The sequence below is a fragment of the Lagopus leucura genome, unplaced genomic scaffold (genome assembly GCF_019238085.1).
Source record: "Lagopus leucura isolate 7727_CA_CO unplaced genomic scaffold, USGS_WTPT01 145-14_obj-0_obj, whole genome shotgun sequence".
Lineage (NCBI taxonomy): Eukaryota > Metazoa > Chordata > Aves > Galliformes > Phasianidae > Lagopus > Lagopus leucura.
This window is the reverse complement of record NW_024964493.1, coordinates 54,048-75,790: the sequence shown is the minus strand read 5'-3', so window position 1 is coordinate 75,790 and position 21,743 is coordinate 54,048. Positions and strand designations below refer to the sequence as shown.

Here is a 21,743-nt window from a genome sequence, read left to right as displayed (position 1 = left end):
GGAATTAGACCTGATTTAGAATCATGACCTGATTTCTGTGCTTTTGTAAAAACTCCTTTTCACTTGAACTAAATCCAAGTCAAACCAAGTCAGACTGCAGCTTCGTCCTGGTTTAGCTCAGTTTTTAAACGTGGTTTTATACCAATCTGATTTTTTTTCCCCGTTAAATCATGGAAAAGTAACAATTTGCTGCTGTCTCCAAAGTGAGAAACTTCAGTCAAATAGAAGTTGCATGCGGTGCTGTGACAGCCTGGCAAGGGTGAGGCTGTTACCAAACACAACCCACACGTGTCTCAGAGATTACCTACGGTGCAATTACACCTCTGGGAGAGGCGAGTGAGAACAAACCATGGGCTGAGTGTGCTGTGCTCCCTGCGGCACTGCTGGGGCGTGCGTGGCTGCTTTGGTGGCGAGGGGAAATGACTGCAGGCTGTGTGGAAGGAATCCACTGAGGTGTGGCGGGTGCAGACAGCAGCCAAGGATCAGTGTGATGGAGACAGTTACCTGGGACAAAGGAGCTGCCCCAAACAGCATCTGCTTCTGTGCCCCTAGGGGAAGCTGTGTTGTATCCTGGGCTGCGTCCAAAACCACGTGGCCAGCAGTCATGGAGGGGATCTGCCCCTCTGCCCTGTGCTGGGGAGACTTTACCTGCATCCAGATGTGGAATCTTCAGTGCAAGAGAGACACGGACCTGTTGGTGTGTGACCAGAGAGGGGTGTGAAGGATGGAACAGCTTCCTGTGAGGATGGGCTGAGAGATGGGGCTGTGCAGCCTGCAGAAGAGAAGGCTCTGGTGGGGAGAGCTGAGAACGACCTGTCAGTACCTAAAGGGGCTGTAAGAAACAAGGGGATGGTCTTTAGCAGGGTCTGTGTGATAGGACAAGGGGGAATGGTTTCAGACTAAGAGAGGGAAGATTTAGAGCGGATATAAGGAAAAGGTTTTTTAATATAAGGGAGCACTGGCACACGTTGCCCAAAGAGGCGGTGGTGCCCCATCCCTGGAGACACTCGGACTCTGGATGGGGCTCTGAGCACCTGACGGAGCTGTGGGCGTCCCTGTGTTCACTGCAGAGGAGTGTGACCAAATAGCCTTTAGAGGTCCCTTCCAACTCAAACCACTCTGTGATTCTACGCCTCGACCCAGTTTGCCTGCAGTTATCACGGGTTATCATAGGATGACAGAATCACGGAACGCTGTGAGGAGCTGCAGGCCGCCATGAGGGGCTGCAGGCCTCGGGGTCCATCAGAGAGCTGTAGGTCACCGTGTGGGCTCCCCTCAGCCTCCCCTCCTCTGTGCAGAACAAACCAAGGGTGGGTTTCGGGCGATCTGGAGGCTTCGCGGTCTGTTTACTACTGAAGTCGTGTCGGTGAGGATACCTCTGTCGGCCCGCGGGCTCCTGAAGAGCCTGGAGGACCGCGCACAGAGGCGGCGGGATAGAGCGGCAAGAGGGCGGTGATGGCCCCGCCCCCTTCCGGGCGCGGTCACGTGAGAAGACCGGAAGTGAGAGGGTGGGTGCGACTGGTTGCGTTCCGGTGGGAGTTCGCGTCCCGGCTCCGTCGCTATGCGCAAGTTCTTCCAGGAGATCAAGTCCGACCTGAAGTTTCGGAGCGCGGGGCCTGGCCAGAAGCTCTCGGAGCCGGCTCGGTACGGGGTTCGCCGCCGCCGGTAACCGCAGGTCCCGCTGTTGGGCCCGGCGGTGGAGCTCGGGATCGGGGCGTCACGGCCTGAGGGACGCTGAGCTCCCGGGATGGCCCGAATGCAGCTTGCAGTGATTAGGGAACATACGTTGAGTTCGTCCACGGGGTGTTTCGGGTGCCAAAAGCAGGCGGGTTGCTGCCGGTCCGCGGTGCCCCGGCAGCTGCCTCTTGAGCTGCGTTCTGTCCTGCCGTAGGGTCCCCAAGGAGAAGCCGAAAGCAGAGACAGCACCGAAACCTCGGCAGAGACCCACTGATGAGGCACAGATGGCAGCGGCGGCAGCGTTGGCCCGGATGGAGCTGAAGCCTAAGGCAAAGCCACCTTCCTCCCAGGGGGCCATCAAGAACCAGGGTAGGAGATTCCTCGAAGATGCAGCTGGGGTGAGAGCCTGGCTGGGCTGCAAGGCTTTGCTGGTGATGGCTCCAAGCTCAGAGATAGCTCCTGCAGCTGCTGTAGGTCTGAGCCTGGAAAGAAAGTTCCCAGCTTGGCAGCTGTGCAGCTGGAGCCAGCTCCTTGCTGATGACAAGCCTCTTAGAAATGGGGCTAAGGCACACCCTGAACCAGAAGCAGAGCACCCACAGAAGTGTTTGCTTCCTTGGAGCAGAACTGCACTGTGCAAAGCCCTCTGAGGAACCACTGGGGGTCTGTGCCCCTGCTGCCATAACTGGGATTTTTCTCTCCTAGTGAGAAAGGAGCTGATGGCTGAGGCAGCTGCAAGTGAGAAGGGGGTTTCTGCACACCAAGAGGTACGAGACCTGCTGCTGTTTCCTCATCATGTTAAAATGCATGCTTTGAGAGTGCTGTTGTCCCTGTCCTGTAGAGATATGCTAACAACCCACAACAATCCAATACGAAGCAACCATCATTCAGTTGCGCCTGCTTTTGTCTCTTTTAGGACCCAGCCTTCTCAGACAGGGAAGCTGCAGCTGAACCCTCTGTTTCAGGGGTCTATTTCATTTGCCCGTTGACCAGCGCAGTTGTAAGGAAAGATGAGAAAGAGAAGCATATCAGAGAAGCCATCCAGTCGGTGAGCTCCACATCTGCTGGCTGTGCTTCTTTTATTCCTTCCATTTAAACTCATTTTGTGCATGAATCTCCCTCAAGCAATGCGGCAGTGACCTCTTACCCTCTGCCTTCTCCCTCATCTACCAGACTGCAGGCTCTGTTCAGATGTTACAAATTCCTGTCCTTTTGCTATTAATGCTGAGGCAGGGAGCTCCAATCCCCTTGGATTGTACAGGACAGTCAGTTCCCCCTTGACCAGCTTCTCTCCTTCTTTTCCAGTATTTCTCTGTAGACCCAGTGGCTGCCTCCATCATGGAGATTCACACCTTCAATAAGGATCGGGAGAAAGTCCGAGTAGGTGTGGAAACCATGGCCAAGTAAGTAGGATGGAGCACTCAGGGAGCTTGTCCCTTCCCTGGAAGGTTAACAGGCATTGCTGCACTCCAGGCAATGCCTGAAGAAAAACAAAACCAAATGCTTGAAACACGTTAAGTGTCAGTTGAAATAAGGCCAGATTCTCTCAGGTGTTTTGAGTTGATCCACTGGTCCAAGAGGTTTGGTGGTTGAGATCAACCACCGCCACGTTGTGCCTCGCTTGCTTTCCTCACTTTTTCAGCTTTTATCTGAGACCTTGCAGTATTTCTCATACATGATCATTCTGCGTGGGGGCAGCGTGTCCTCGAGTGCCTGCTTTGATCCATGAACTGCATTCCTCTTTCTGCAGATACCTGGACAACATCTATCTGCATCCAGAGGAGGAGAAGTACCAGAAAATCAAACTGCAGAACAAAGTATTTCAGGTGAGATCAGGATTGCTGCAGGTGCTCTGCCTAGGGAACTCCTTGCCTGGAGCAGACTATGTTTAATTTATTTTATATCTTTTTCCCTTTTCTTCCAGGAAAGGATAAACTGCCTGGAAGGCATACATAGATTTTTCCAGTCTGTTGGGTTTGAGACAAAAACACTTCCTGTTCCAGGACAAGGCAAGATATTTAAGTGTCTTGTAAAGTGAAGGCAGCAGTCTGAGTGGTGGGGCATCCCAGGGGGGGCTTTGGTTGTTCTGAGAGCTCCACGCTCCAGGGCTGTTACACAAACAGCCTCTTGCCCTGCATTTTCCTTGTTAAAAAAGGAGTTTTTCTGCCTATTATCGCCCTTATATTTTGTGCATTAATGTGCTTCTGGTTGTAGACACCACTGAAGAGTACTATGTACTAAAGGAAGAAATGCTGACCAAGTTGGAAGACCTCAAGGACTACAAAGAGCAGCTTTTAAGCTGTGGGCCACTGAGACTCCAGCTGGATCGGCAGCTGTGTGTATTTAAACCATCAGCTGAAGCCGCTCGATTTGAGCTGCCAAATGACTTCTACAACCTCACTGCAGAAGAGATCAAACGAGAGCAGCGGCTCCGGTGAGGAGGTTTAAAGTGAGGGCCTTCAATACCAGGGGGGCCTGCTGTAACTCCCTCATGCCTCTTCTTCATGCTAAAAATCACTTTTTATCTAAAGGACAGAAGCAGTGGAAAAGGCTTCAATGCTGAGGACAAGAGCCATGAGAGAGAAAGAAGAACAAAGGGAAATGAGGAAGTACAACTATACCCTGTTACGAGTTAGATTTCCTGATGGCTACCTTCTCCAAGGTAAGACTTCTTAGCCTTTCTTTGTGCACCCCTAATAGCTTTTGAGAATACTTGTAGCAGAAGAGATTGATAAGACGTGCAGAAGACAAGCATTAGAATGAATACAGGAAGAAAAAGAGTAATGTTTCAGTGTGAATCTTTACAATCTTTGAGCCTTCTATGTGCCTCAGCTGCACAGGGCTGGAACTGTAAGCCAGGGTTCACTGTAGAGGAAAGAATCTCAAGGCATTACTAATTAAATGTGCTCTTCCCAGGCTACTGCTGGCAAGCTGGAATCATTAGATGAGTTTGCTATAGTAACCAGCATGAAATTGCCTGTGTGGTGGCAGGCTGTACAATGGTACAAATCCTCTTCAATTTTTGCAGTAGAACTCCAGAAATAGGTTTAGGCTTTTCCAGTTCTTTGTTACAGGCTGGCAGGGGTTTGCAATGTGCGAAGCAGCGCTTTTCTTTAGGAATGCTGCTTTCATACTTCAGTTGAATCAGGCTCTTCCGATGCCACTGAAGTAGTTTATAAAGTTAGCATCAGTACTGGAGCCCTGTGAAACCTACCACTAAAGATTGCATTTGCTAAACGCTACAGACTTCCTCTATGTCATTTTTTCTTCATGGCAGGGACTTTTTATGCACGTGAACCCGTATCTGTGCTCTACAGCTTCGTAAGAGAAGCACTCAGAGATAACTGGCTGCCCTTCGAGCTTTTGGGACCTGGAGGTCTCAAACTGACAGAGGAGAACTTGGCTTTCAACGAGTGTGGGCTGGTGAGTAAGAGATGGCACCTTGCACAGGGGTCTTCAGGTGGCAACAGAGCTCGACTTGTCAGGGTCAGATGCAGCTCATAACTTAGATTGCATCTTCAGCACAGTCGTGCTCTGTCCCTTCTTTAAGCTCAGGCAATTGCACGAAGGCTAACTCAAGGCTAGGAGGCCTCCATCAAAGAGGAAAAATAGGAAACTCTGGCTACAGCATTTGCCAGCACACACTCTGGGAAAAGATGGAAGGCAGCAACTGCAAGCCAAGCGCAGCTCTAGCATAAAGGTTCCATGAGCAAGCTCAAAGCAGTGTGCCCCAGGGAGCATATCTGTATAGTATTGTAGCTTAGTAACACTGCTTTCTCTGTTCCAGGTCCCCTCAGCTCTTCTGACTCTCGCCTGGGATGCAGCAGTCATGTCAGACATTGAGGCATCAGGACAGGAGCAGCCAGCAAGCGCCCTGAAACCAGAACTTCTCTCCAACATCCAGACACTATCTTGAAATAAAGGGGAATGGATTCAGCACTGGTGGCTTTAGATTGTTCCCTTAGGCTGGAGCTTCCAATATGGGATCTCAAGTGACTTCTAGCTCTGCAGCATGGGAGGCTAGAGCTTCAGCCATTTAAAACCAGCCTTGCAGCCATTTCCACAACTCGGTAGCCATTCAAGGTAGTCTTACCCAGTAAAACTTTCAAGGCTGCACTTAATGGCTAAGTTCTAGCAATGACTGCTGAAGGTATTTTTAAGGCCATGATGAAGTACCACTTTCCTCTTTTGGAGGAGGGAGGAGATGCTAAGAGAAGGCTGGATGACAAACTGAGAGAGCCTGGATATTGGGCTGGGCTTAGAATTCAGCTTTTCCTTTTGTTTCTATGTGCACTGTAACTCCTATTGGAGAGAGGATATTTAGATAACATTATGTTTAATCTAATTAAATGGATTATTTAAAGATTCAGTTCTGCTTCAAGTTATTTGAATTGTATTATTTACAGTTTTGAAGTACAGCTGAGTTCCAGTCACTGCTGGGGCATTAAGTCCTCATCTTCCTAAGGCACCTGCAGCCAGAAGAGGCAGCCTGGGACACAAACAACAAGCAAGAGCTACCGAGGCTGCATTTGCCCTCTGATGAGAGATAAAACTCCAGATTACAGCCAGTATTTCAGGGAATTCATCCCTCAGCAGCTGAGAAGCCTTATAAAAAGTTAAAAACCACAGCAAGCTTGTTCCATACATTAACAAGTGTTCATTCCATATGCTTAAATCCTGAAGCTCTCCTGGGGACAGTGATCAGCTTTTTTACCCCCCCCCCCTTTCCTATTGCACTGTACACAGGAGATCACAAGTCTCTCACTGTCACTAGCCTGTAATTAATACCAGACTATCACAAAATAGGAGGAACAGCTTGCAAGTGCTTCCTTTTCCAAAGGCAGAGCTGTGGAGCTGCTCCTCATAGCAAGTAAAGTCACAAACAGGATAATACAGATAGCATAAAATCAAATGTAATTGTACATCGTTCGTGCCCAAGGGCATGCTATACAACATTATGAACAGAGGGAGCCTCAAGAAGCAGCACAATAAGCTTATTTAAAAAACCCTCCACTAACACAGATACCTTCCATTACGAAGAAGTACCAAAATTTCAATAATGCTTTATTAAGGACAGATTAATATGCAATATCTTTTAAGCTAAAAACTAGAAGATTTAAGCTTCCATCTGGTCTGAAGCAGAACAAAGTGCTGTCTTCTCTTTACAAGAAATATGGAATACTTTCAGGTATCTTGTTCAAAGATACACAGGGTTTTAAATTTTCTAAATAATTCTACATACATACAAGAGAAGTTAGTAGGCATTGAAGTCTCAAACTGTATTAGATGGGCTGACCACGTTGGCATCCTGGTGAGCAGCAGCTGTACCACTGGATTCTGGAGCTGTTTCAGTGACTGTCAGTGTTGAATCTGCAAAGTAGAAACTGTCACCTTGTGGTTTTGTTCTTTTTAAAGTACCTTCACTAAACCAGTCAAATCTGACTACTGCCAGCTATGCAAGCAGCCACGAATCCAGTTACAAGTCTCCTTTTCAATATCATTTGGTATTAACACTGGATTTCAGCACTGGGTTACACTAATACAGAGTAAAACTAATTCTAATTAAGAATCAAGCCTTGTTAGTGCTTTAGAACTAGGCAGAGCTGCTATCAAACAGCACTCTCATCCTCAGAACAAGAGCTTATGAACCTGAAGTAGGGCTTTCATCCTGCTGCAGTCATATAATAAGCAAAAGCAGCTTAAGATGAAATGCAAAGCTTCTTGCCAAACAGCTGCGTTGTCACTTATGGAAGGTGAGAGGAGGAATGCAACACCAGCTCAGATAGAAAGAGAACCAAGACATGCCTAGAATGTCTCAAACCTCTGTAGAATTGAGTATTTTGGGAACAGAACAGAGAGGCAGAAGCCCTCATCCAGCAATTAAAGGAGCTGCCTAGTAATAATAATAATAAAGCCACTTAATTCAGGTTATGCAGCATTGTGATAGAGCTGTTGTGAGAGCTGTAAAGCTTGGAGGTTTTAAAAGCAGTTTAGAGGACGTAGCTGCACGTGGTTTGTGTTAAGTCACTGATCTGTATGATCAATGTGTAGTTGAGACCTCACTGAGATGAAAGGAGCTTTTCCTTTCCTCATCTCCCTGTTCCAGAATCTGTAACCTGAAAGGCTACACTGACAGAGCTTTTGAAAACCCTTTTTCCAAGCGATAACTGGGACGCAAATATAAACAACTGCTTGGATTGTAGCACATAGCTGTGCAATGCTGATCAAAGCATCCATCTGTCACACAGCTGAGAGCTTGGTTATCTGCTGCTATTTCCTTCAGAATGGACACTTCAGCATGCACTTCAGACTTCAAGAAGGCAGCAAAGCTAAGCTCCAGACCTTGTTAAGTTCTGGGAAAGCTCTGAACAGAAGTATGCAACCCATTGAGATGAGCCCTTCTCAGCAACATTTACTAACATTAAGTGGATCTGCTGATAGCAAGATGTTCACTTTCCTTATCAGAAACAAACTGTAATGCTGGCAGATAATTGTTGCTCACAAACACTTTGCTCTGCTTAGTCACTTGGAGGGAAAAAGAAGGGCAAGAGCAGATTAGCAAAGATCATAAAGAAGCATCTAGAATAAGTCATAAAAGCAGAAAAATATATTGCATAAAACATCTATAGAGAAGAGCACAAAGCTTGGTAAAACTGCAGCAAAAACAAAACAAAACAGTGACAGGTTTAGCTACAGTTTCTACTCCCCCATCTGCTAGTGGTTGTCTGCCAAGAGCTGGCTAACAAGTATTTTTCCCCACCTTTGCATGGCTGTACATCCACAATCATGCAGTCGTCATCGTCCTCATCTTCCTCAGTGTCTGCCTGAAAGCCATCCATCTCCATGGCTTCAGCCTTAAGGGGAAGAGGAGGAAAAGTTACAAGGTATCAGCAAGGTGACAGCGTTAAGGTGCAAGATCCTGCACAGCCAATGCTAAGGACTGCAATGGAGGCTTCTCACAACTAGTGCTCAAAGCACAGTCCAGACAGGCAGGCAGAGATGTGTGCAAGGAACAGCAGACACTGACTTCTGGTAAAAGGCCTGCTCTGCAATGGCCCATGCAGCAGGAAGCATGCCAAGTGCTTGTGCTCCATGTTACACAGCACAATTACACACCTAGAAGTCAGTTCAGGCCTCAATTAGAGTCTGACTCAGTTTTGTCTTTTTTATTATTATATTTATATATACTTAAGGGAAATCTTCCCCCTCTTTTGATTTCTTGCTTCTGAAGACAAAAAGCAACTTCAGCTTGTCAAGTTTAACCTTGTTCTCCCCTGACTCATCTGTCAATAAACTCATTTTCAGGGAGGGATGACGGTTCTTTCCTTGGTGACACTTTGCTGCCCTGAGAGCTGCAAATCCACTCATGTTGAATCAGGAAAGGAAACAAAACGTAAGGATTGATGCAAACTGAAGCTGTTCTGCATCAAATATCTCCAAGTTCTTTTTCTCCCCCTTACTTTCTTCAGCTGGAACTGTGAAATTGAAGTCTCAGACGTTGGTCCCTGCCCATCCTAACTGTTCCAAGACAAGAAGTTTCATGTTCACATCTTTCACTAAAGTTGCAGTTTTCAGATAGAAGTATTTCCCTCCTACACACACTGAGGTATTTCAGTACCAGGTTCTTTCTCTGCAGCTTATGTAAGAGCACCTTCACTTATAGAAGGGTCCTGGCACGAGCTTTGTGGCAGAGCCACACAGGAGAACCATCAGCAGGTCAAGGCTGTCAGGTTCTCCAGTTTCTCCACCAGCCTTGCACAGCTGGAAGGATGGGATCTCAATCCCCAGTTGCTGCTGATTTAGATGACAGGCATGAAAGGCTTTCAGGAACCTGACACCTTTGTTCTCAGCTGTGCTACATCACATCTGAGGGCAACTAAGATGCTTTCAAAAGCTTAGAAGAACTCAGGCCAACGTTGTAATTCTACTAAGAGAGTTAGTTTCACTACATCTGCCCAAGTGCTTGAATATAAGCAGAGCTTTGTAGTTGTTTCTCTATTTTTTAATCTCTGCTTTTATTTAGCATACAAGAAAAAAAAACCAAGCAGATGCAGTTTGGGGACTGAACAGTTTCTCAGCTTTCTGATCCCTATCAATATTTGTACTTCATTACAGATCTTCAGTACAGAAGCTGAAGAAGTAGGGAGTAAACTTAGAAAGAAAAGCACAAAAAGCCTTGAGCAAGGCTTCCTTCCTCCCCATTACACACAGGAGAGTAATAAATCCACTGAAGAGTGCAAACCACTCCTGTCTGCAGGTTTGAAAGCACACAGCTGATAACAGCAGGCTTCAGGACCTAAAGCCTTACTGTCTGAAGAACAGGGGCAGAGATTCACGTAGCTAAAGCACTGATCACATGCTTTTCAGCCATACTTTTGGATAATTAAGCTCTTAATACTACTTGTTTGCCTCTGCTTTTCAGGGTAAACATAACAGGAAGAGCACAGATTAGTTGGAATAGCAACTACTCCAAGCATCTCCTCTGCTCCTGTGATTTTTTTTCTTTAAAACAGCTCTTGAAATCTAGCTTTTATATATAATATTATGAGCCTGAGACTTTGCAGACTATTAAGAGTTGAGTTGCAGCACTCAGAGACCAGATTTAACCAGTACATGTGCATCTGATGCAAGTCACCAGCCCAGGCTATACATCTGGCAGCCATACAAATCTGCAGGCAAATTGCATACAGCTGGAAAACCAAGGACAAACAGACACTCAAAACTATTCACAGCTTGGAAGCAATCACTGCCAAACAGCAGAAAATGGAAGAACAGCAGGAGATTAATGTTTCAAGTGAAACAATCCAAGTCAGAGGCAAAGAAATCCGTCTCTTCAGAGTTGGGAAATTGTTCTCCTTCCCCACGAATAAAGATCTTTTTGTATGACAAATTGTTTTGGTAGCTGAATATTTTGACTCTGCTGATGGCAGGTTTAGGTCAGTTTGGGAGGAGTGCCATACTTGCCTACTGAAGAGGCACAGCTACATTCCTGCTGTTCATAACTGGGGGAAGAGGGCTGTGAAAGCTCACCTGTTCAGCATCCCTGGGCCTTTTCATGAATTTAGTGATGCACATACTTCCAGTGGACTTCCTCTTTACTGACACAGGGGTGCTCTGCACAGGTGCCACACCTGGCACACCACCACCATCCTCCTTTCCTGAAGAAGGAACTTGGGTGACGTAGTTCCATTGGCAAGGGACAGGGAGGTGCTCTTGATCAAAACTCTTCAGCACCTCCGAGTGGACGTACCAACACATCCGATATTCAGGTCTCTTCTCATACACAGAGTTCTCAGAAATTATTCTCTTTAGCCTGGCTTTGGAAGGGACACCACTGTCCTCACCGACTGGTGTCTGCGGTCTGGATGTGTTGGGGCTCACAGGGCTCGTGTCTCCACTCTCAGCTGCAGTCACATCACTGAACAGTCCTTGCCTGCAGCACTCCTGGAACTCCTGGATGATCACTTTGCTCCCATTCACGTTCCCATGGAGCAGTGGTAGAAGCTGGCCGAGGACTGCGGAGAAGAGAAGTTGCATAAAGGTTGTAGAGAACTATTTAAAGGTCAAGAAAAGCTTGGCTGACATAATATCAGTGTACACATCCCCAGAAAAGAAGACAAATAAGATTAATTTTAGCTTCTGTTGCAGCCCCGGATCTAAACTTTATAGTCAAGCACAATTGAAATTCTCACTTCACATTCCTATCTCTATTCTGGTCTTTTTGGGCATTACTCATACCCTCGTGTTAATCACACACAGGATGTACTCAATACTGAAATTACAAACAAAATACACCCTCTCTCTCTCTGAGCAACACACAGCTAAGTCAGCTCAAGCACCTCCAGTAAGGAGTCCTAAATCTGAGCCTTCTGAATGAAGTCTTGTTGGCATTGTTTCCTGGATTACCTGAAGCAAGAGCTTTTAGAGACAGCAACCAAGGCCACAGAGTTGTGCAATGGCAGAAAACTGAATCCCAGGAGACTTCATAAAGATTACTTGAATTTCAGACAGTAATAAGCAGACCATTCTGATGCTTTAACTTGATTTAAAAAAAAAGAAATATCTCAAAACTGGAGTACAACAGTGCATATATACAATTATTTAGCCCTTCACGTCTTACTCTGCTGATCTTTTGCTCTTTTTTTGCTACATTTCTGTATCTGCTGTTCTTCCTCAGCAACAGATGAATCCAGGATACACGCTGTGAACTGCTGGAGGACCTTCAGGTCTGCATTTGTGCCACTGTCACGTTGTGCACTTTCCCAGATGCAGCCAATTTTCACAGGCTGTAGAACATGGAGCCTCTTCCCCTTGGCCATCAGTTCATCCCACTCCTTCGCTTTCAGCTTTTGACGAACCTTCTGATTCTCTGGATCACACTCCTAAAAAGCCACAGGTGAAAAAACTTGTTACAGCCATTCCAGATGAACAATTTTCTTTCAAAAAAAAAGCCACCTTCTTGCTGTGCCCCCTGAGTTACACAGGTTCTCTCCTGCTCTAAGCAAATACGAGTTATGTCACTGCCAGGATCACATGATTTCACGTGTCAATATTTAGCACTTGATAGAAGCAAAGATGGAAATCCTGGTTCACTTACTTCTGTCACTCCTTCATCTTCAGATAGGTACCCATGGGGTACAAAAAACCCATCGTCATCATCTTCATCCTCTCCTTCCTCTTCATCATCCTAAACATAAACTCAGCTTTTTAGAAATCTAGCACTGCCAGATGCAGTCGTTTTTAGAAGCTGTCTTTCAGCACACAGAATCCTTACCCCTTCACTATGGGAAAGGCTTTCACCAGGTTCCTCCTCTTCCCACTCTTCATCACTGTCTACTTCATAGTCCAGTAATTTCTAGAAGAAGAAATGCCAATATGCCACTTCTGTTAGCCTGAAAGCATGATGCCAGAGTCCACCTAGTGCTTCATAACTCAATAGCAAGAATGAGCACACCAGTGGATCAGCAATCCCAAAGGACAGGTAAACCTGACCACCACATATTCACTTTGAGATCACTAAGAAAAAGAGAATCCAACTACATTGCCTGTAAGTTACTCACACTGTCCTTTGACCAAGGATTCCTGGGACGGATGACAGTGGTTTTCTTGTTCCATGTGCCCCAGTATGCAGGACGGTGATTTTCACAGAACTGCAGAAGTTTCATTCTACCAAATTTCCCCCTTTCAGGAACAGCATCTGTTTTGCAGTTATCCACCACTACCACATCGCTGTTAAAACAAGAGACTCCTTTCAGAACCCACAGAATGCTCCCCTGCTGCTCAGGATATCATCTTCCACAAAGTTTCAGTTCAGCCATGGTATCAACACAGAACTTGATGAGAATACTCACAATTGGGTTGCAAGGAGTTTCATAGAGGCTACTGCCCTCTTAACAATACTATGAACAACTGCAGCCTGCCTCAGTTTCAAGGAGTACAACTGACATCTATCAAAGATAGATAGATTCCCTCACTGCAAGAAAGACATTGAGGCCCTGGAACGCGTTCAAAGGAGGGCAACAAAGCTGTGAGGGGTCTGGAACACAGGGCTGATGAGGAGAGGCTGAAGGAGCTGGGAATGTTCAGCCTGGAGAAGAGGAGCTCAGGGGAGACATTATTGCTCTCTATAACTTCCTGAAGGGAGGTTGCAGTGAGCTGGGGGTCGGCCTCTGCTCTCGTGTCATCAGTGATAGGAGCAGAGGGAATGGCTTCAAGCTACGGCAGGGGAGATTCAGGCTGGACATGAGGAAGTATTACTGTTCAGAAAGGGTGGTCAGGCACTGGAATGGATGCCCAGGGAGGTGGTGGAGTCACCGAGCCTGGGGGTGTTCAAGGAAAGGCTGGATGTTGTGTTGAGGGACGTGGTTTAGTGGGAGCTGTTGGTAAGAGGTGAGCGGTTGGACTGGATGAGCTTTGAGGTCTTTTCCAACCCTGGTGATTCTATGATTCTATGATATAAACACCATTCAAAGGCAAGTAGTTTCCAGCTGCCTAAAACAAAAGACCTCCTGCAAATAAGCATTTAAGAAACATTACAGAATGAAGGAAATCTGTATCCTAACACACTCTCCCTCTGAGGGGACTGTCAGACAAGTATCAAAAGCAAAGCTGCACCTTTCTATTACCCACAGCATTCGATTACAGCTTCCTTGAAACCAGTCCCCTGTTCATCACAAAAACAAGAGGAGAAAAAGCCCCGAGACACAGACTAACCTGTTCACTGTGGTACTGCTATTGACAAAAGTGGGTCCAGTTTTACGTGGCTTACGACACTTGAGGTCTCTCAAGAAAGAAACTTCACTATTCTGTGCGTGCAGGAGCCGATCCAGCTGTTCTAAGAAGTCTGGATAAAGGGCAATACGACAGAGGGGAGCTAAGACCATGTTCTCTTTAATTTCAAAAGGAGCAAACTTCCCACAAGAGCCAGCAAGAATCTGAAATGGTAAGTGAGGATTGTTAGGGCCTGAACACCTGAGAAACTGCAGTACCAGCATATTCATAACACACAAACCTAAGGAAAAAAAGAAAGTTACTGATATTCGAATGAGGATTTACATCCTCTCAGAGACCCCAACAGATCCTCTTGAGGTCTGTACACCCAACACAGCAGGAGACAAAGATGAGATTTTACTCAAGCAACTGCAGACTTCTGTCATCTTTCCTCTGGTCACAGACTTGTTGTTTTTTTAAACCATTCAATGCTTTAAAAATGAGGAAGTAGGCACTAATGCCTTGTACACCTAAGGAGCTCTAAGGGATAGGTGAGAAGGAAACCAGTGTGTTTTGTAAGAAGATGACTAAGGAAAACCCAACAACATGCAGGCATAGCAATAGCTCACCTTTGGGGCTTGTGGAGTCTTTGGTTTCTGGAAGAATCTTGTAATTTCTGCTTTCTGAGCATTAATACGCTAAGGTCAGAATGGAAATGCAAATTGTAATTAAAGGTATGACAAGGCTTCATCATTTAAAGTGAACTCAAGCATGACCCAACTTCAAAACTAATGAGGCATAAAACAAAGTTCAGTTGTTTATCAGCTCCTGTGATGTAATAAAATAATTGCCTTCTCTAACACACATACACAGATTCCCAGTGTAATTGCTAAGCCAACAAATGCAGAAAGAATTTAACAGATAGAACAGAGACAGCAGCATCTAAAAAGACAAGAGAACTGCAAGATCTAACTGGTGGAATGGCACTACCTGATCCCATTGGACTGACTCTGTTTCAAAGGGACACGCTCACTTCCCAGCAGCAGATGCTGCAGGGGCAGCAAGGCAGTGTACTGCTGTACTGAGAGAACTTCAGGGAGGGTAAAGCAGCAGTTCCACAGCTAACAGCTCAGCTGCACTCAGCAGGGTGCCAGGGAGTCCATTCACAGCATTTCACAAGAACAGAAGAGCTTAGAGAGAGCATTTACCTTTTCCTCCTCTTTTAACCGTTTCTCCTCTTCTTTCTTTCTCTTCTCCTCAAGTTTTGCCCTTAAATATAAGAGTTCACAAATCAAAGTCACAACTCAAAGTATTTGTTTGGACTTTGGCAGGTCAGAAGCCTTAATTAAGAGCACATCACATTCTGCACTAAGATAATTTGTTAAACAAGCACGGCACTGGACTGAAGCGTATAGAAGACTCTCTTCATTCCTTCTAAATCAAATATTGAACTGATTTGGGCACAGAGTATAGAGGATGCTTCAAATTTTCCTCGATACAAAAAAAGGTATTTAATGAGTTATCACAATACAAATGACTTCCTCAACAGAAGACAGCAGTACCAGCAAATGCAAAGCTAATAGCAAGAGTGGTCAGGAAGGGAAAACTCAGTGTTTCATGACAGCTCTTTTCAGCCATTTCTGATCAGAAAGCCAGCTCAGCCAGCAAGCAGAAAGCAGTGCTGGCATTAAGATCTGACATTCTTCCACCACTTTGAATATATTCAGTGACAAACAGGCACGTGCTGTCCTGTGCTCTAAAACAGGGGGATATGGTGGGTCTGCAGAGGTTACCACATCATCATCCATTATTCCCCACGGCCTTTAGAAGCCAAGCCACTTACTCCAAGGCTTCCTGCCTCTCCTTGCGTTTCTCCTCCTTCACTCTCAACTTCTCAGCTTTTTCCTTTTCTTCTTTTTCTTTCTTTTCTCTTCTCTCTTTCTCTTTCAGTTCTTTCTCTTCCTCTTTCTTCTTCTTTGCCTCTTCCTTGGCTCGCTCCTTTGCAGCTTTTGCCTCTTCTTTCAGCCTTCCTTTTTCCTCCCTTTCTGCTTGTAGCTTCTGCAGCTTGTCAGCACGCTCCTGATCCTAGTTCAAGAAAACCCATTAAGAAAGTGTCTTTGTGCACAGAAGCAGCTGCTGGCACACACAGCTGGCTGAAACAAGGACACAACTTCTCCAACTGAGATTCTTGACCCATCCACAAAGACCTGCAAGGTTCCAGCTCCTATAGCTGCACTTAGGAACTGCATCCTGTGTGCAGCCTCAGCTAGCTGACCTGTCTTGCATGGCATTTTATTAGTTAATTTCTTTTCAGTAATCAGACAAGGCAAGGCACTCTGTGCTTACTTAAAGGATAGCATGAGAACAGTGAGGGAAGGTGACAAGAGTCAAAGTGTTGTTTTTCCACATTATTTCATTTCAAAGCAACTAAAATTCTCATTATGGGTCTACTGACATAAATGAGAACATGGTATTCTTACTAATTAAAAAAAAAAAAAGAAACTTAAGGGAAGTAATTTCCCTATGCTGTAGACATTGGTAACTTCACAAGGAAACTAGGATATGTCTGAACTCAGAGATATAAACAGCCTTCTGGTACATTTCCAATTTCTTTTTGTTTATTTCACATCTAAGTCTTCCTGGCAGGATGAAAAATTACTGAACAGCATCACAGTGTACAAATAATGCCAGAACTGTGCCAGAGGTAAAAAGCAACACTGCCAGAACTGAGTCATGGAACTCAGTAAAGATCTACTGGGTAGCTTTAGGAAGAGGTACGAAGCAGATAGCAGGGGAGGTGGGCTGATTTAGCTTTCAACACTAAGCTTCCACATTCTCATCTCTTTCAAATGTAACTATTTACATAAATAAACATTAGAAGTGAATTACAGGAAAAAAAAAACCAACAGTCTGGAGCTTTACATGGGGCACAGTGAAAAGCCAGCATCTCAGGGAGTACATTGAGCCACTTATAGCTTATATAAAAAAAATGCAACCAACCAATTTCTAAATTAGTCACTACAAAACACAGCAAGGATTCAGAAGCACAGCCCCTCCCAACTGCTGGTAAAATAACAGCCAGCTTCTCAGCACGCAGAGCCCACTCATGCAATGCTGGGCTGCTTGAGAACTCCGTGTGATCCATCAGCCTCCTCTGCATTTAGCACTGCATGACTGAAAACAGAGTGAATGGACAGCAAAAAATCACACCGCTGTTTTGTTTGGATGTTCTGGCTACCAGCATTGGAGTGGACACATAATGCAGCCTTAAGCATTCCCAGCAGTGATGTCCAATAGTTTCCATGAACCCATTGGCCCTCTTGCCTCACGTGCTGAAGAACAGATGCTACTTTTTGTGTTTTAAAGGGAGAAGGGTGAGAACAGTAAGGCAGGAACCCTAAATAGAAGCCTCTTGAGGATTTCACTGTGAGTGTCCACTCTGGAGGCTTCCACTCTCCAAGGAAGGGTTTGAAAACGCTCCCAAAAGCCCTTTGATGAGCAGTCAGCAACATTTACAGTCTCTTAATGCCTTACTGAAGTGCACAGAAATGCAGTGCAGGCCACCCACACGCCATCAGGTGTGCATTAAGGAGATTTTTGGAACAAACTGAGTGCTTTAACCACATGCATTAGGACTCTTCCATATTCATCAGTGAGGAAAGCCAGGGAAAGAGGTGCTATAAGTAGACTGAGATGAAACGCACGGGGCTTTGCTTACTATTCAATGCAAAAGCACAGCAGGTTAACTTTCTATTCAGTGAAAAAGCCTTACTCTTTGCAATCTCAGCTTCTCCTTCTCTGCAGAACTTTTGTGGAGTTTCTGAGATACCTGAAATCACAAAAAAGGAAGTTTTAGAGATCTGTGTCATTCCTTTCTCATGAGATGCTAAAACTACTAAAAAGAGCAGCAAGCTCCATTTAAATTACATTAACTTTTTCTTCAGGTTAATGTATCCAGCAACATAAGCATTCCTTCAGCACTAGATATGCTTGAACTCTATTCTTAGATCCAATCTCACTGATTTATAATAAGCCTGAACACACTAATTGTTTCAGTTTACATTAGGTCCTCCTATTACCAGGCTTTGCATAAACAAACCCTTCTCCTTACTCAGCCCTGAAACATCATTTGCAATGTAACACCACGAGTCCAAAAACAAACAGGAGGTACAGCTGCTCCAAATCACAAGAGCACAACATTGACTCAAAGGAAGCAACTCTGCCACATAAACTTTTGTTTTTTTATGCTACTGTTGTTATGCCAGATTATTTAGCTACAGCTTCCTAAGCACAAGGACTACTTTCAATATTCCTGTGCTGTTCCTGCTGGTGATCACAGCCCTCCTGTTCTTCCACTATTATCAACCCTATGGGTCACAGCTTCCTTTCAGTTAAAGCCATTATTCCCAAGGAAGAAAGAAGGCACAAAGCTACTCTGTATCTAAACAGTAGCACTCATTGACCTTAGCTTCTGAGCAGTCTATATTTCAGCTCACTCTGGCTTGCTTTCTTGCATCCTCTTCTTCCTCCTGCCATCCTCAGGCAAAGGCAGAGCATTTATCTCTGCAATTAAAGCATTTGGTCTGTTTTATTTTCTACGCTCAAGCACAGAAGCTCAGAGTGTAAAGATGCATCAGGTGACTCTGTACTCACGTGATGCAAAACAAGAACACTTTAAACTTAGAGCTTTACTTTCTTGAAGTGCTTCTGCTTCAGAAAGCAGACATTCTAGCACAGACAATGGTGCAGATCAGCACAGACATCCCACTCTGGCAAACAGAATGAATGATGTGCCAACCTTGCCTCACACCAGGCAAAACCAATAACTTGTTGACGTGAATATATTACATCCAAAGTCAAGTGCTCTCTTCTGTTCTGTTGTACTAGGAATATTTCATGCCTACTTGAGTTTGTGTGTGCATTGTAGAGTGATACCACAAGTTTTAACAGCCAGAAGTCAGGACCAGGTAACTCCCCCCAGGCAGCACAGCATCTGAACACCTGAAAAAGCCCTCCTCGTTTTCCCCTCCAATAATGCAGTTAAATGCAAACAACACAGCAGTCAGAGAGCTCAGCTGAACTTTGGGCAAGGCTTGGCTACAGTATCCAACACACTCCCCAGGGCTGCTCTGCTGTAGGGGTTTCACTGCTGACTGTTGTGCTCCCAACCAGAGCATCCTCTCTTTATACCTCCACTGATCTGTTCCCCAGGAAGACCAAGCATTTTCCAACCACTCAACTCACAACCATTTCAGCCACCTGCACAGACACTGTTGGTTTTAAAAGCTTCCCCTTCAGCACAGCACCAGAAGTCCAATCACAGGTGTCTCTTGTTACAGGACAGGCAGCGACCAGAAGCTAAACCAGATCCCAGCCCCAGCACACACAGGGCTGGTTAGATCAGAGGTATCCCATCCATTCCAGCCCTAAGCAGCATCTCATGGTCACAGGAACACACAGCGAGTTATCCCTTAAGCAGCCTCCTGCTGGACAGGGCACACAAGATGGCTGACAGCACAAGCCTTACACACTTCATTCCTATGGAGACCCATTTGGCTTGTCCTCTGTCTTCAGAGGGAAAACTGCACTTCTGCTAATGCCCTATAGTTTCACTGAAAGGGTTTTTAACAGCCCAGATTCAAGATTTCAAAGCTGGTGGTGGAAGCTGACAAAAAAAACCCCACAGCACCAACAGAGAGAACAGAATGGATCAAACAACCCCTGCTGGACACAACTCTTTGAGCTCTGTCCTTATCCCAGTTACTAAGGTGTACATCCCAAGGCATACACTTCACAATCACTATAATGAAAAGAACCTGTAACAGGAGCTTAAAGCTGCACTCACGCTATTCAAACACAGCAACTCAAAACCAAGACTCAAATAGTCTAGCTACACAATTTAAAGGAGGATTCAAGAGGGTAATCATTCAGTTACATTATTAATAGATGGACAACACCTTCCATAAGGTCCCACAATCTTTGTGAATAACTTGTTTATCCTTTTCATGACAAACAGTCCATCTACAGTGTAATAACTCTTAAACAACCAAGAAAAGAGACCAACCTTCCTAATAGGCGTTGAGACAGCTAAAGGACTAGTATTTCTCTTGCTTTCTGCAACAGGCTGTGCCTCAGGGGAGCTCACAGAGAGGGAGCTTAATGAGGAATTAGTAAGTACAGAGTCTCCTTCATGGGACAATTCTACGGTCTCATTTTCTGATGTGACACTTCCATCCAGAGAAGTGACTTGGGGAGATTTAGCAGCCATAATATCTTCAAGAAGCACTACAGGCATCTTCCCCTCGAATATGATGTCCTTCAGTTCACCCTGATTAACCTTCGTGTTTTCCAAGTTGTTACACTTTGTCAACCCAGAACAAGACTGGATTCCATCTACCAAATCTTCACCCTTATTTGCAATAGCTTCACACTGCACATCAGTCTCCATTGAATCATCAGTTTGGCTGTTCTGGGTGGAATTCAGGCAACTCAGCTTGTTCATATCTTTTCCTAGCACACCGTTAGTCAGAGCTGCAGAAGATGCTTTTGAATCAAAATTAACGTGGTCTACATCATCACTGAGCCTTTGATTAGGCTCATCTACCGAGTCAATAATGACGATGATTTCATCTCTGTTATCTTTTGAGCCCTTTTGTATAAAGTGGTCTAAAGGACCCTTCCCGTTAACAAGTTTCGGAACAAAAGTCACATCTGAATTCAGCTGGCAGTCATTCTCCATATTGTCCGTGGAAGCACACGATGTGGCTGTGGAAGAATCCTTACTTTGGCCCAAACCACTCTTAGAACTCTTTCCTTTCTTGCCTTCTGCTTCTGCATCACATTTCTCCTTTGGTACAGGATTCAGGCGCTTGAAAGGCAACCGAGCTGCAACAAACAACATTTGGCTACTTCAGTCACAGCAAACAAAGCAGCAGGATAAGGAGAAATAAAACTTAACGCATTCATTTTGCTGTTAAACAGCAGAACGAAACCAGATTACAGCTGCAGGCAGTTCACTGCGGCAAATACTCCCAGGCCTGGTGGTTTTTGAAGGCACTGGGGCTTTACAAGAGGTGACAGAGGCTCTCCCACAGCCTTACCTTGCACGAGTCTCCGCGGGGGAACGACCGCTTTGTCTCTGCACTCCATGGCTACAAAAGGGAAACAAAAAGAGCCCCGTGAATGGCCGGGCCACGCTGCAGCCCCACCACCGGCCCCAAGCAGCACCCAACAGGCACAGCCGGGCTCAGACTGACCTCCAGAGCTGAGGGAAACCCAACGACTGAGGAAACGGCGCCGCACGGGGCCTACACCGAAACGGTACCTCCGCTCTTGGGCCTCCTTTGTTACCTCAGGAAGAACCCGCGCCCCCGGAGACCCGGAAGCCCCGCGATGCCTCCAGGCCTTCCCCTACCTGCCATGGCGAGGCGCCACGGCTCCAGCGGCAGCCGACCAGAGCGGACCCGGCCCGCTCCAACCCGTTCCGTCCGGTTCCGGCCCTGTGCCTCCCGCTCGTATTTGGCGGGAGCCGGGACGACCCCGCGCCTGTCCGCGCTGATTGGCGGAGAGTGCCCACGTGACTCGCTCTTCCGCCCGCCCTGCCTCCGCCCGCGTCTCGCGAGGAGCCTGTGCGGGAGGCTCGGCGCCGGCTCCGCCCCTACATCCGCATTGGTCAGAGCGAGAAGGAGAGCTGATTGGCGTTCACGATTGTCACTCTCGCTCGCTGGAAGCGCTGATTGGATGAAGATGACGAGGAAGGAGGAGCGCGGAAGGTCCCTCACCCCCGGGCCTGAGGCCGTGTTGCTGTCGGGCGGGAGTGAGGGCGGTGCGGCTCTGTGGAGATCAAGGCAGTCCTTCAG

At 46.1% G+C, this 21,743-nt stretch overlaps 2 protein-coding genes across 4 annotated transcripts; one reads left to right on the top strand and one right to left on the bottom strand.

Moving 5' to 3' along the window:
• Positions 1–1,498: 1,498 nt before the first annotated feature.
• On the top strand, positions 1,499–6,043 carry UBXN6 (UBX domain protein 6). 2 transcript variants are annotated; one of them, XM_042892126.1, is made up of 11 exons: positions 1,499–1,644; positions 1,892–2,046; positions 2,380–2,412; positions 2,640–2,722; positions 2,980–3,077; positions 3,425–3,500; positions 3,599–3,683; positions 3,889–4,108; positions 4,206–4,336; positions 4,952–5,097; positions 5,462–6,043. In XM_042892126.1, the coding sequence occupies exons 1-11, from the start codon at positions 1,562–1,564 to the stop codon at positions 5,588–5,590; spliced, it is 1,239 nt and encodes a 412-aa protein (XP_042748060.1). In that variant the 5' UTR covers positions 1,499–1,561; the 3' UTR covers positions 5,591–6,043. The 2 variants fall into 2 exon arrangements, with proteins under 2 accessions (XP_042748060.1, XP_042748059.1); XM_042892125.1 differs by having other exon boundaries at positions 2,380–2,441; positions 2,591–2,722.
• A 674-nt stretch (positions 6,044–6,717) lies between these two features.
• On the bottom strand, positions 6,718–21,447 carry CHAF1A (chromatin assembly factor 1 subunit A). Of its 2 annotated transcripts, none has more exons than XM_042892122.1 (15): positions 21,299–21,447; positions 20,985–21,035; positions 19,949–20,769; positions 17,657–17,713; positions 15,728–15,969; positions 15,093–15,153; positions 14,514–14,582; positions 13,888–14,108; positions 12,735–12,903; positions 12,449–12,529; positions 12,272–12,361; positions 11,795–12,056; positions 10,705–11,189; positions 8,435–8,528; positions 6,718–7,044 (listed from the first exon to the last, which is right to left on the bottom strand). In XM_042892122.1, exons 1-15 carry the CDS (start codon positions 21,303–21,305, stop codon positions 6,947–6,949), a joined length of 2,808 nt encoding a protein of 935 aa, XP_042748056.1. In that variant the 5' UTR covers positions 21,306–21,447; the 3' UTR covers positions 6,718–6,946. The 2 variants fall into 2 exon arrangements, with proteins under 2 accessions (XP_042748056.1, XP_042748057.1); XM_042892123.1 differs by lacking the exon at positions 21,299–21,447 and adding an exon at positions 21,141–21,288.
• Between the last annotated feature and the right edge of the window lie 296 nt (positions 21,448–21,743).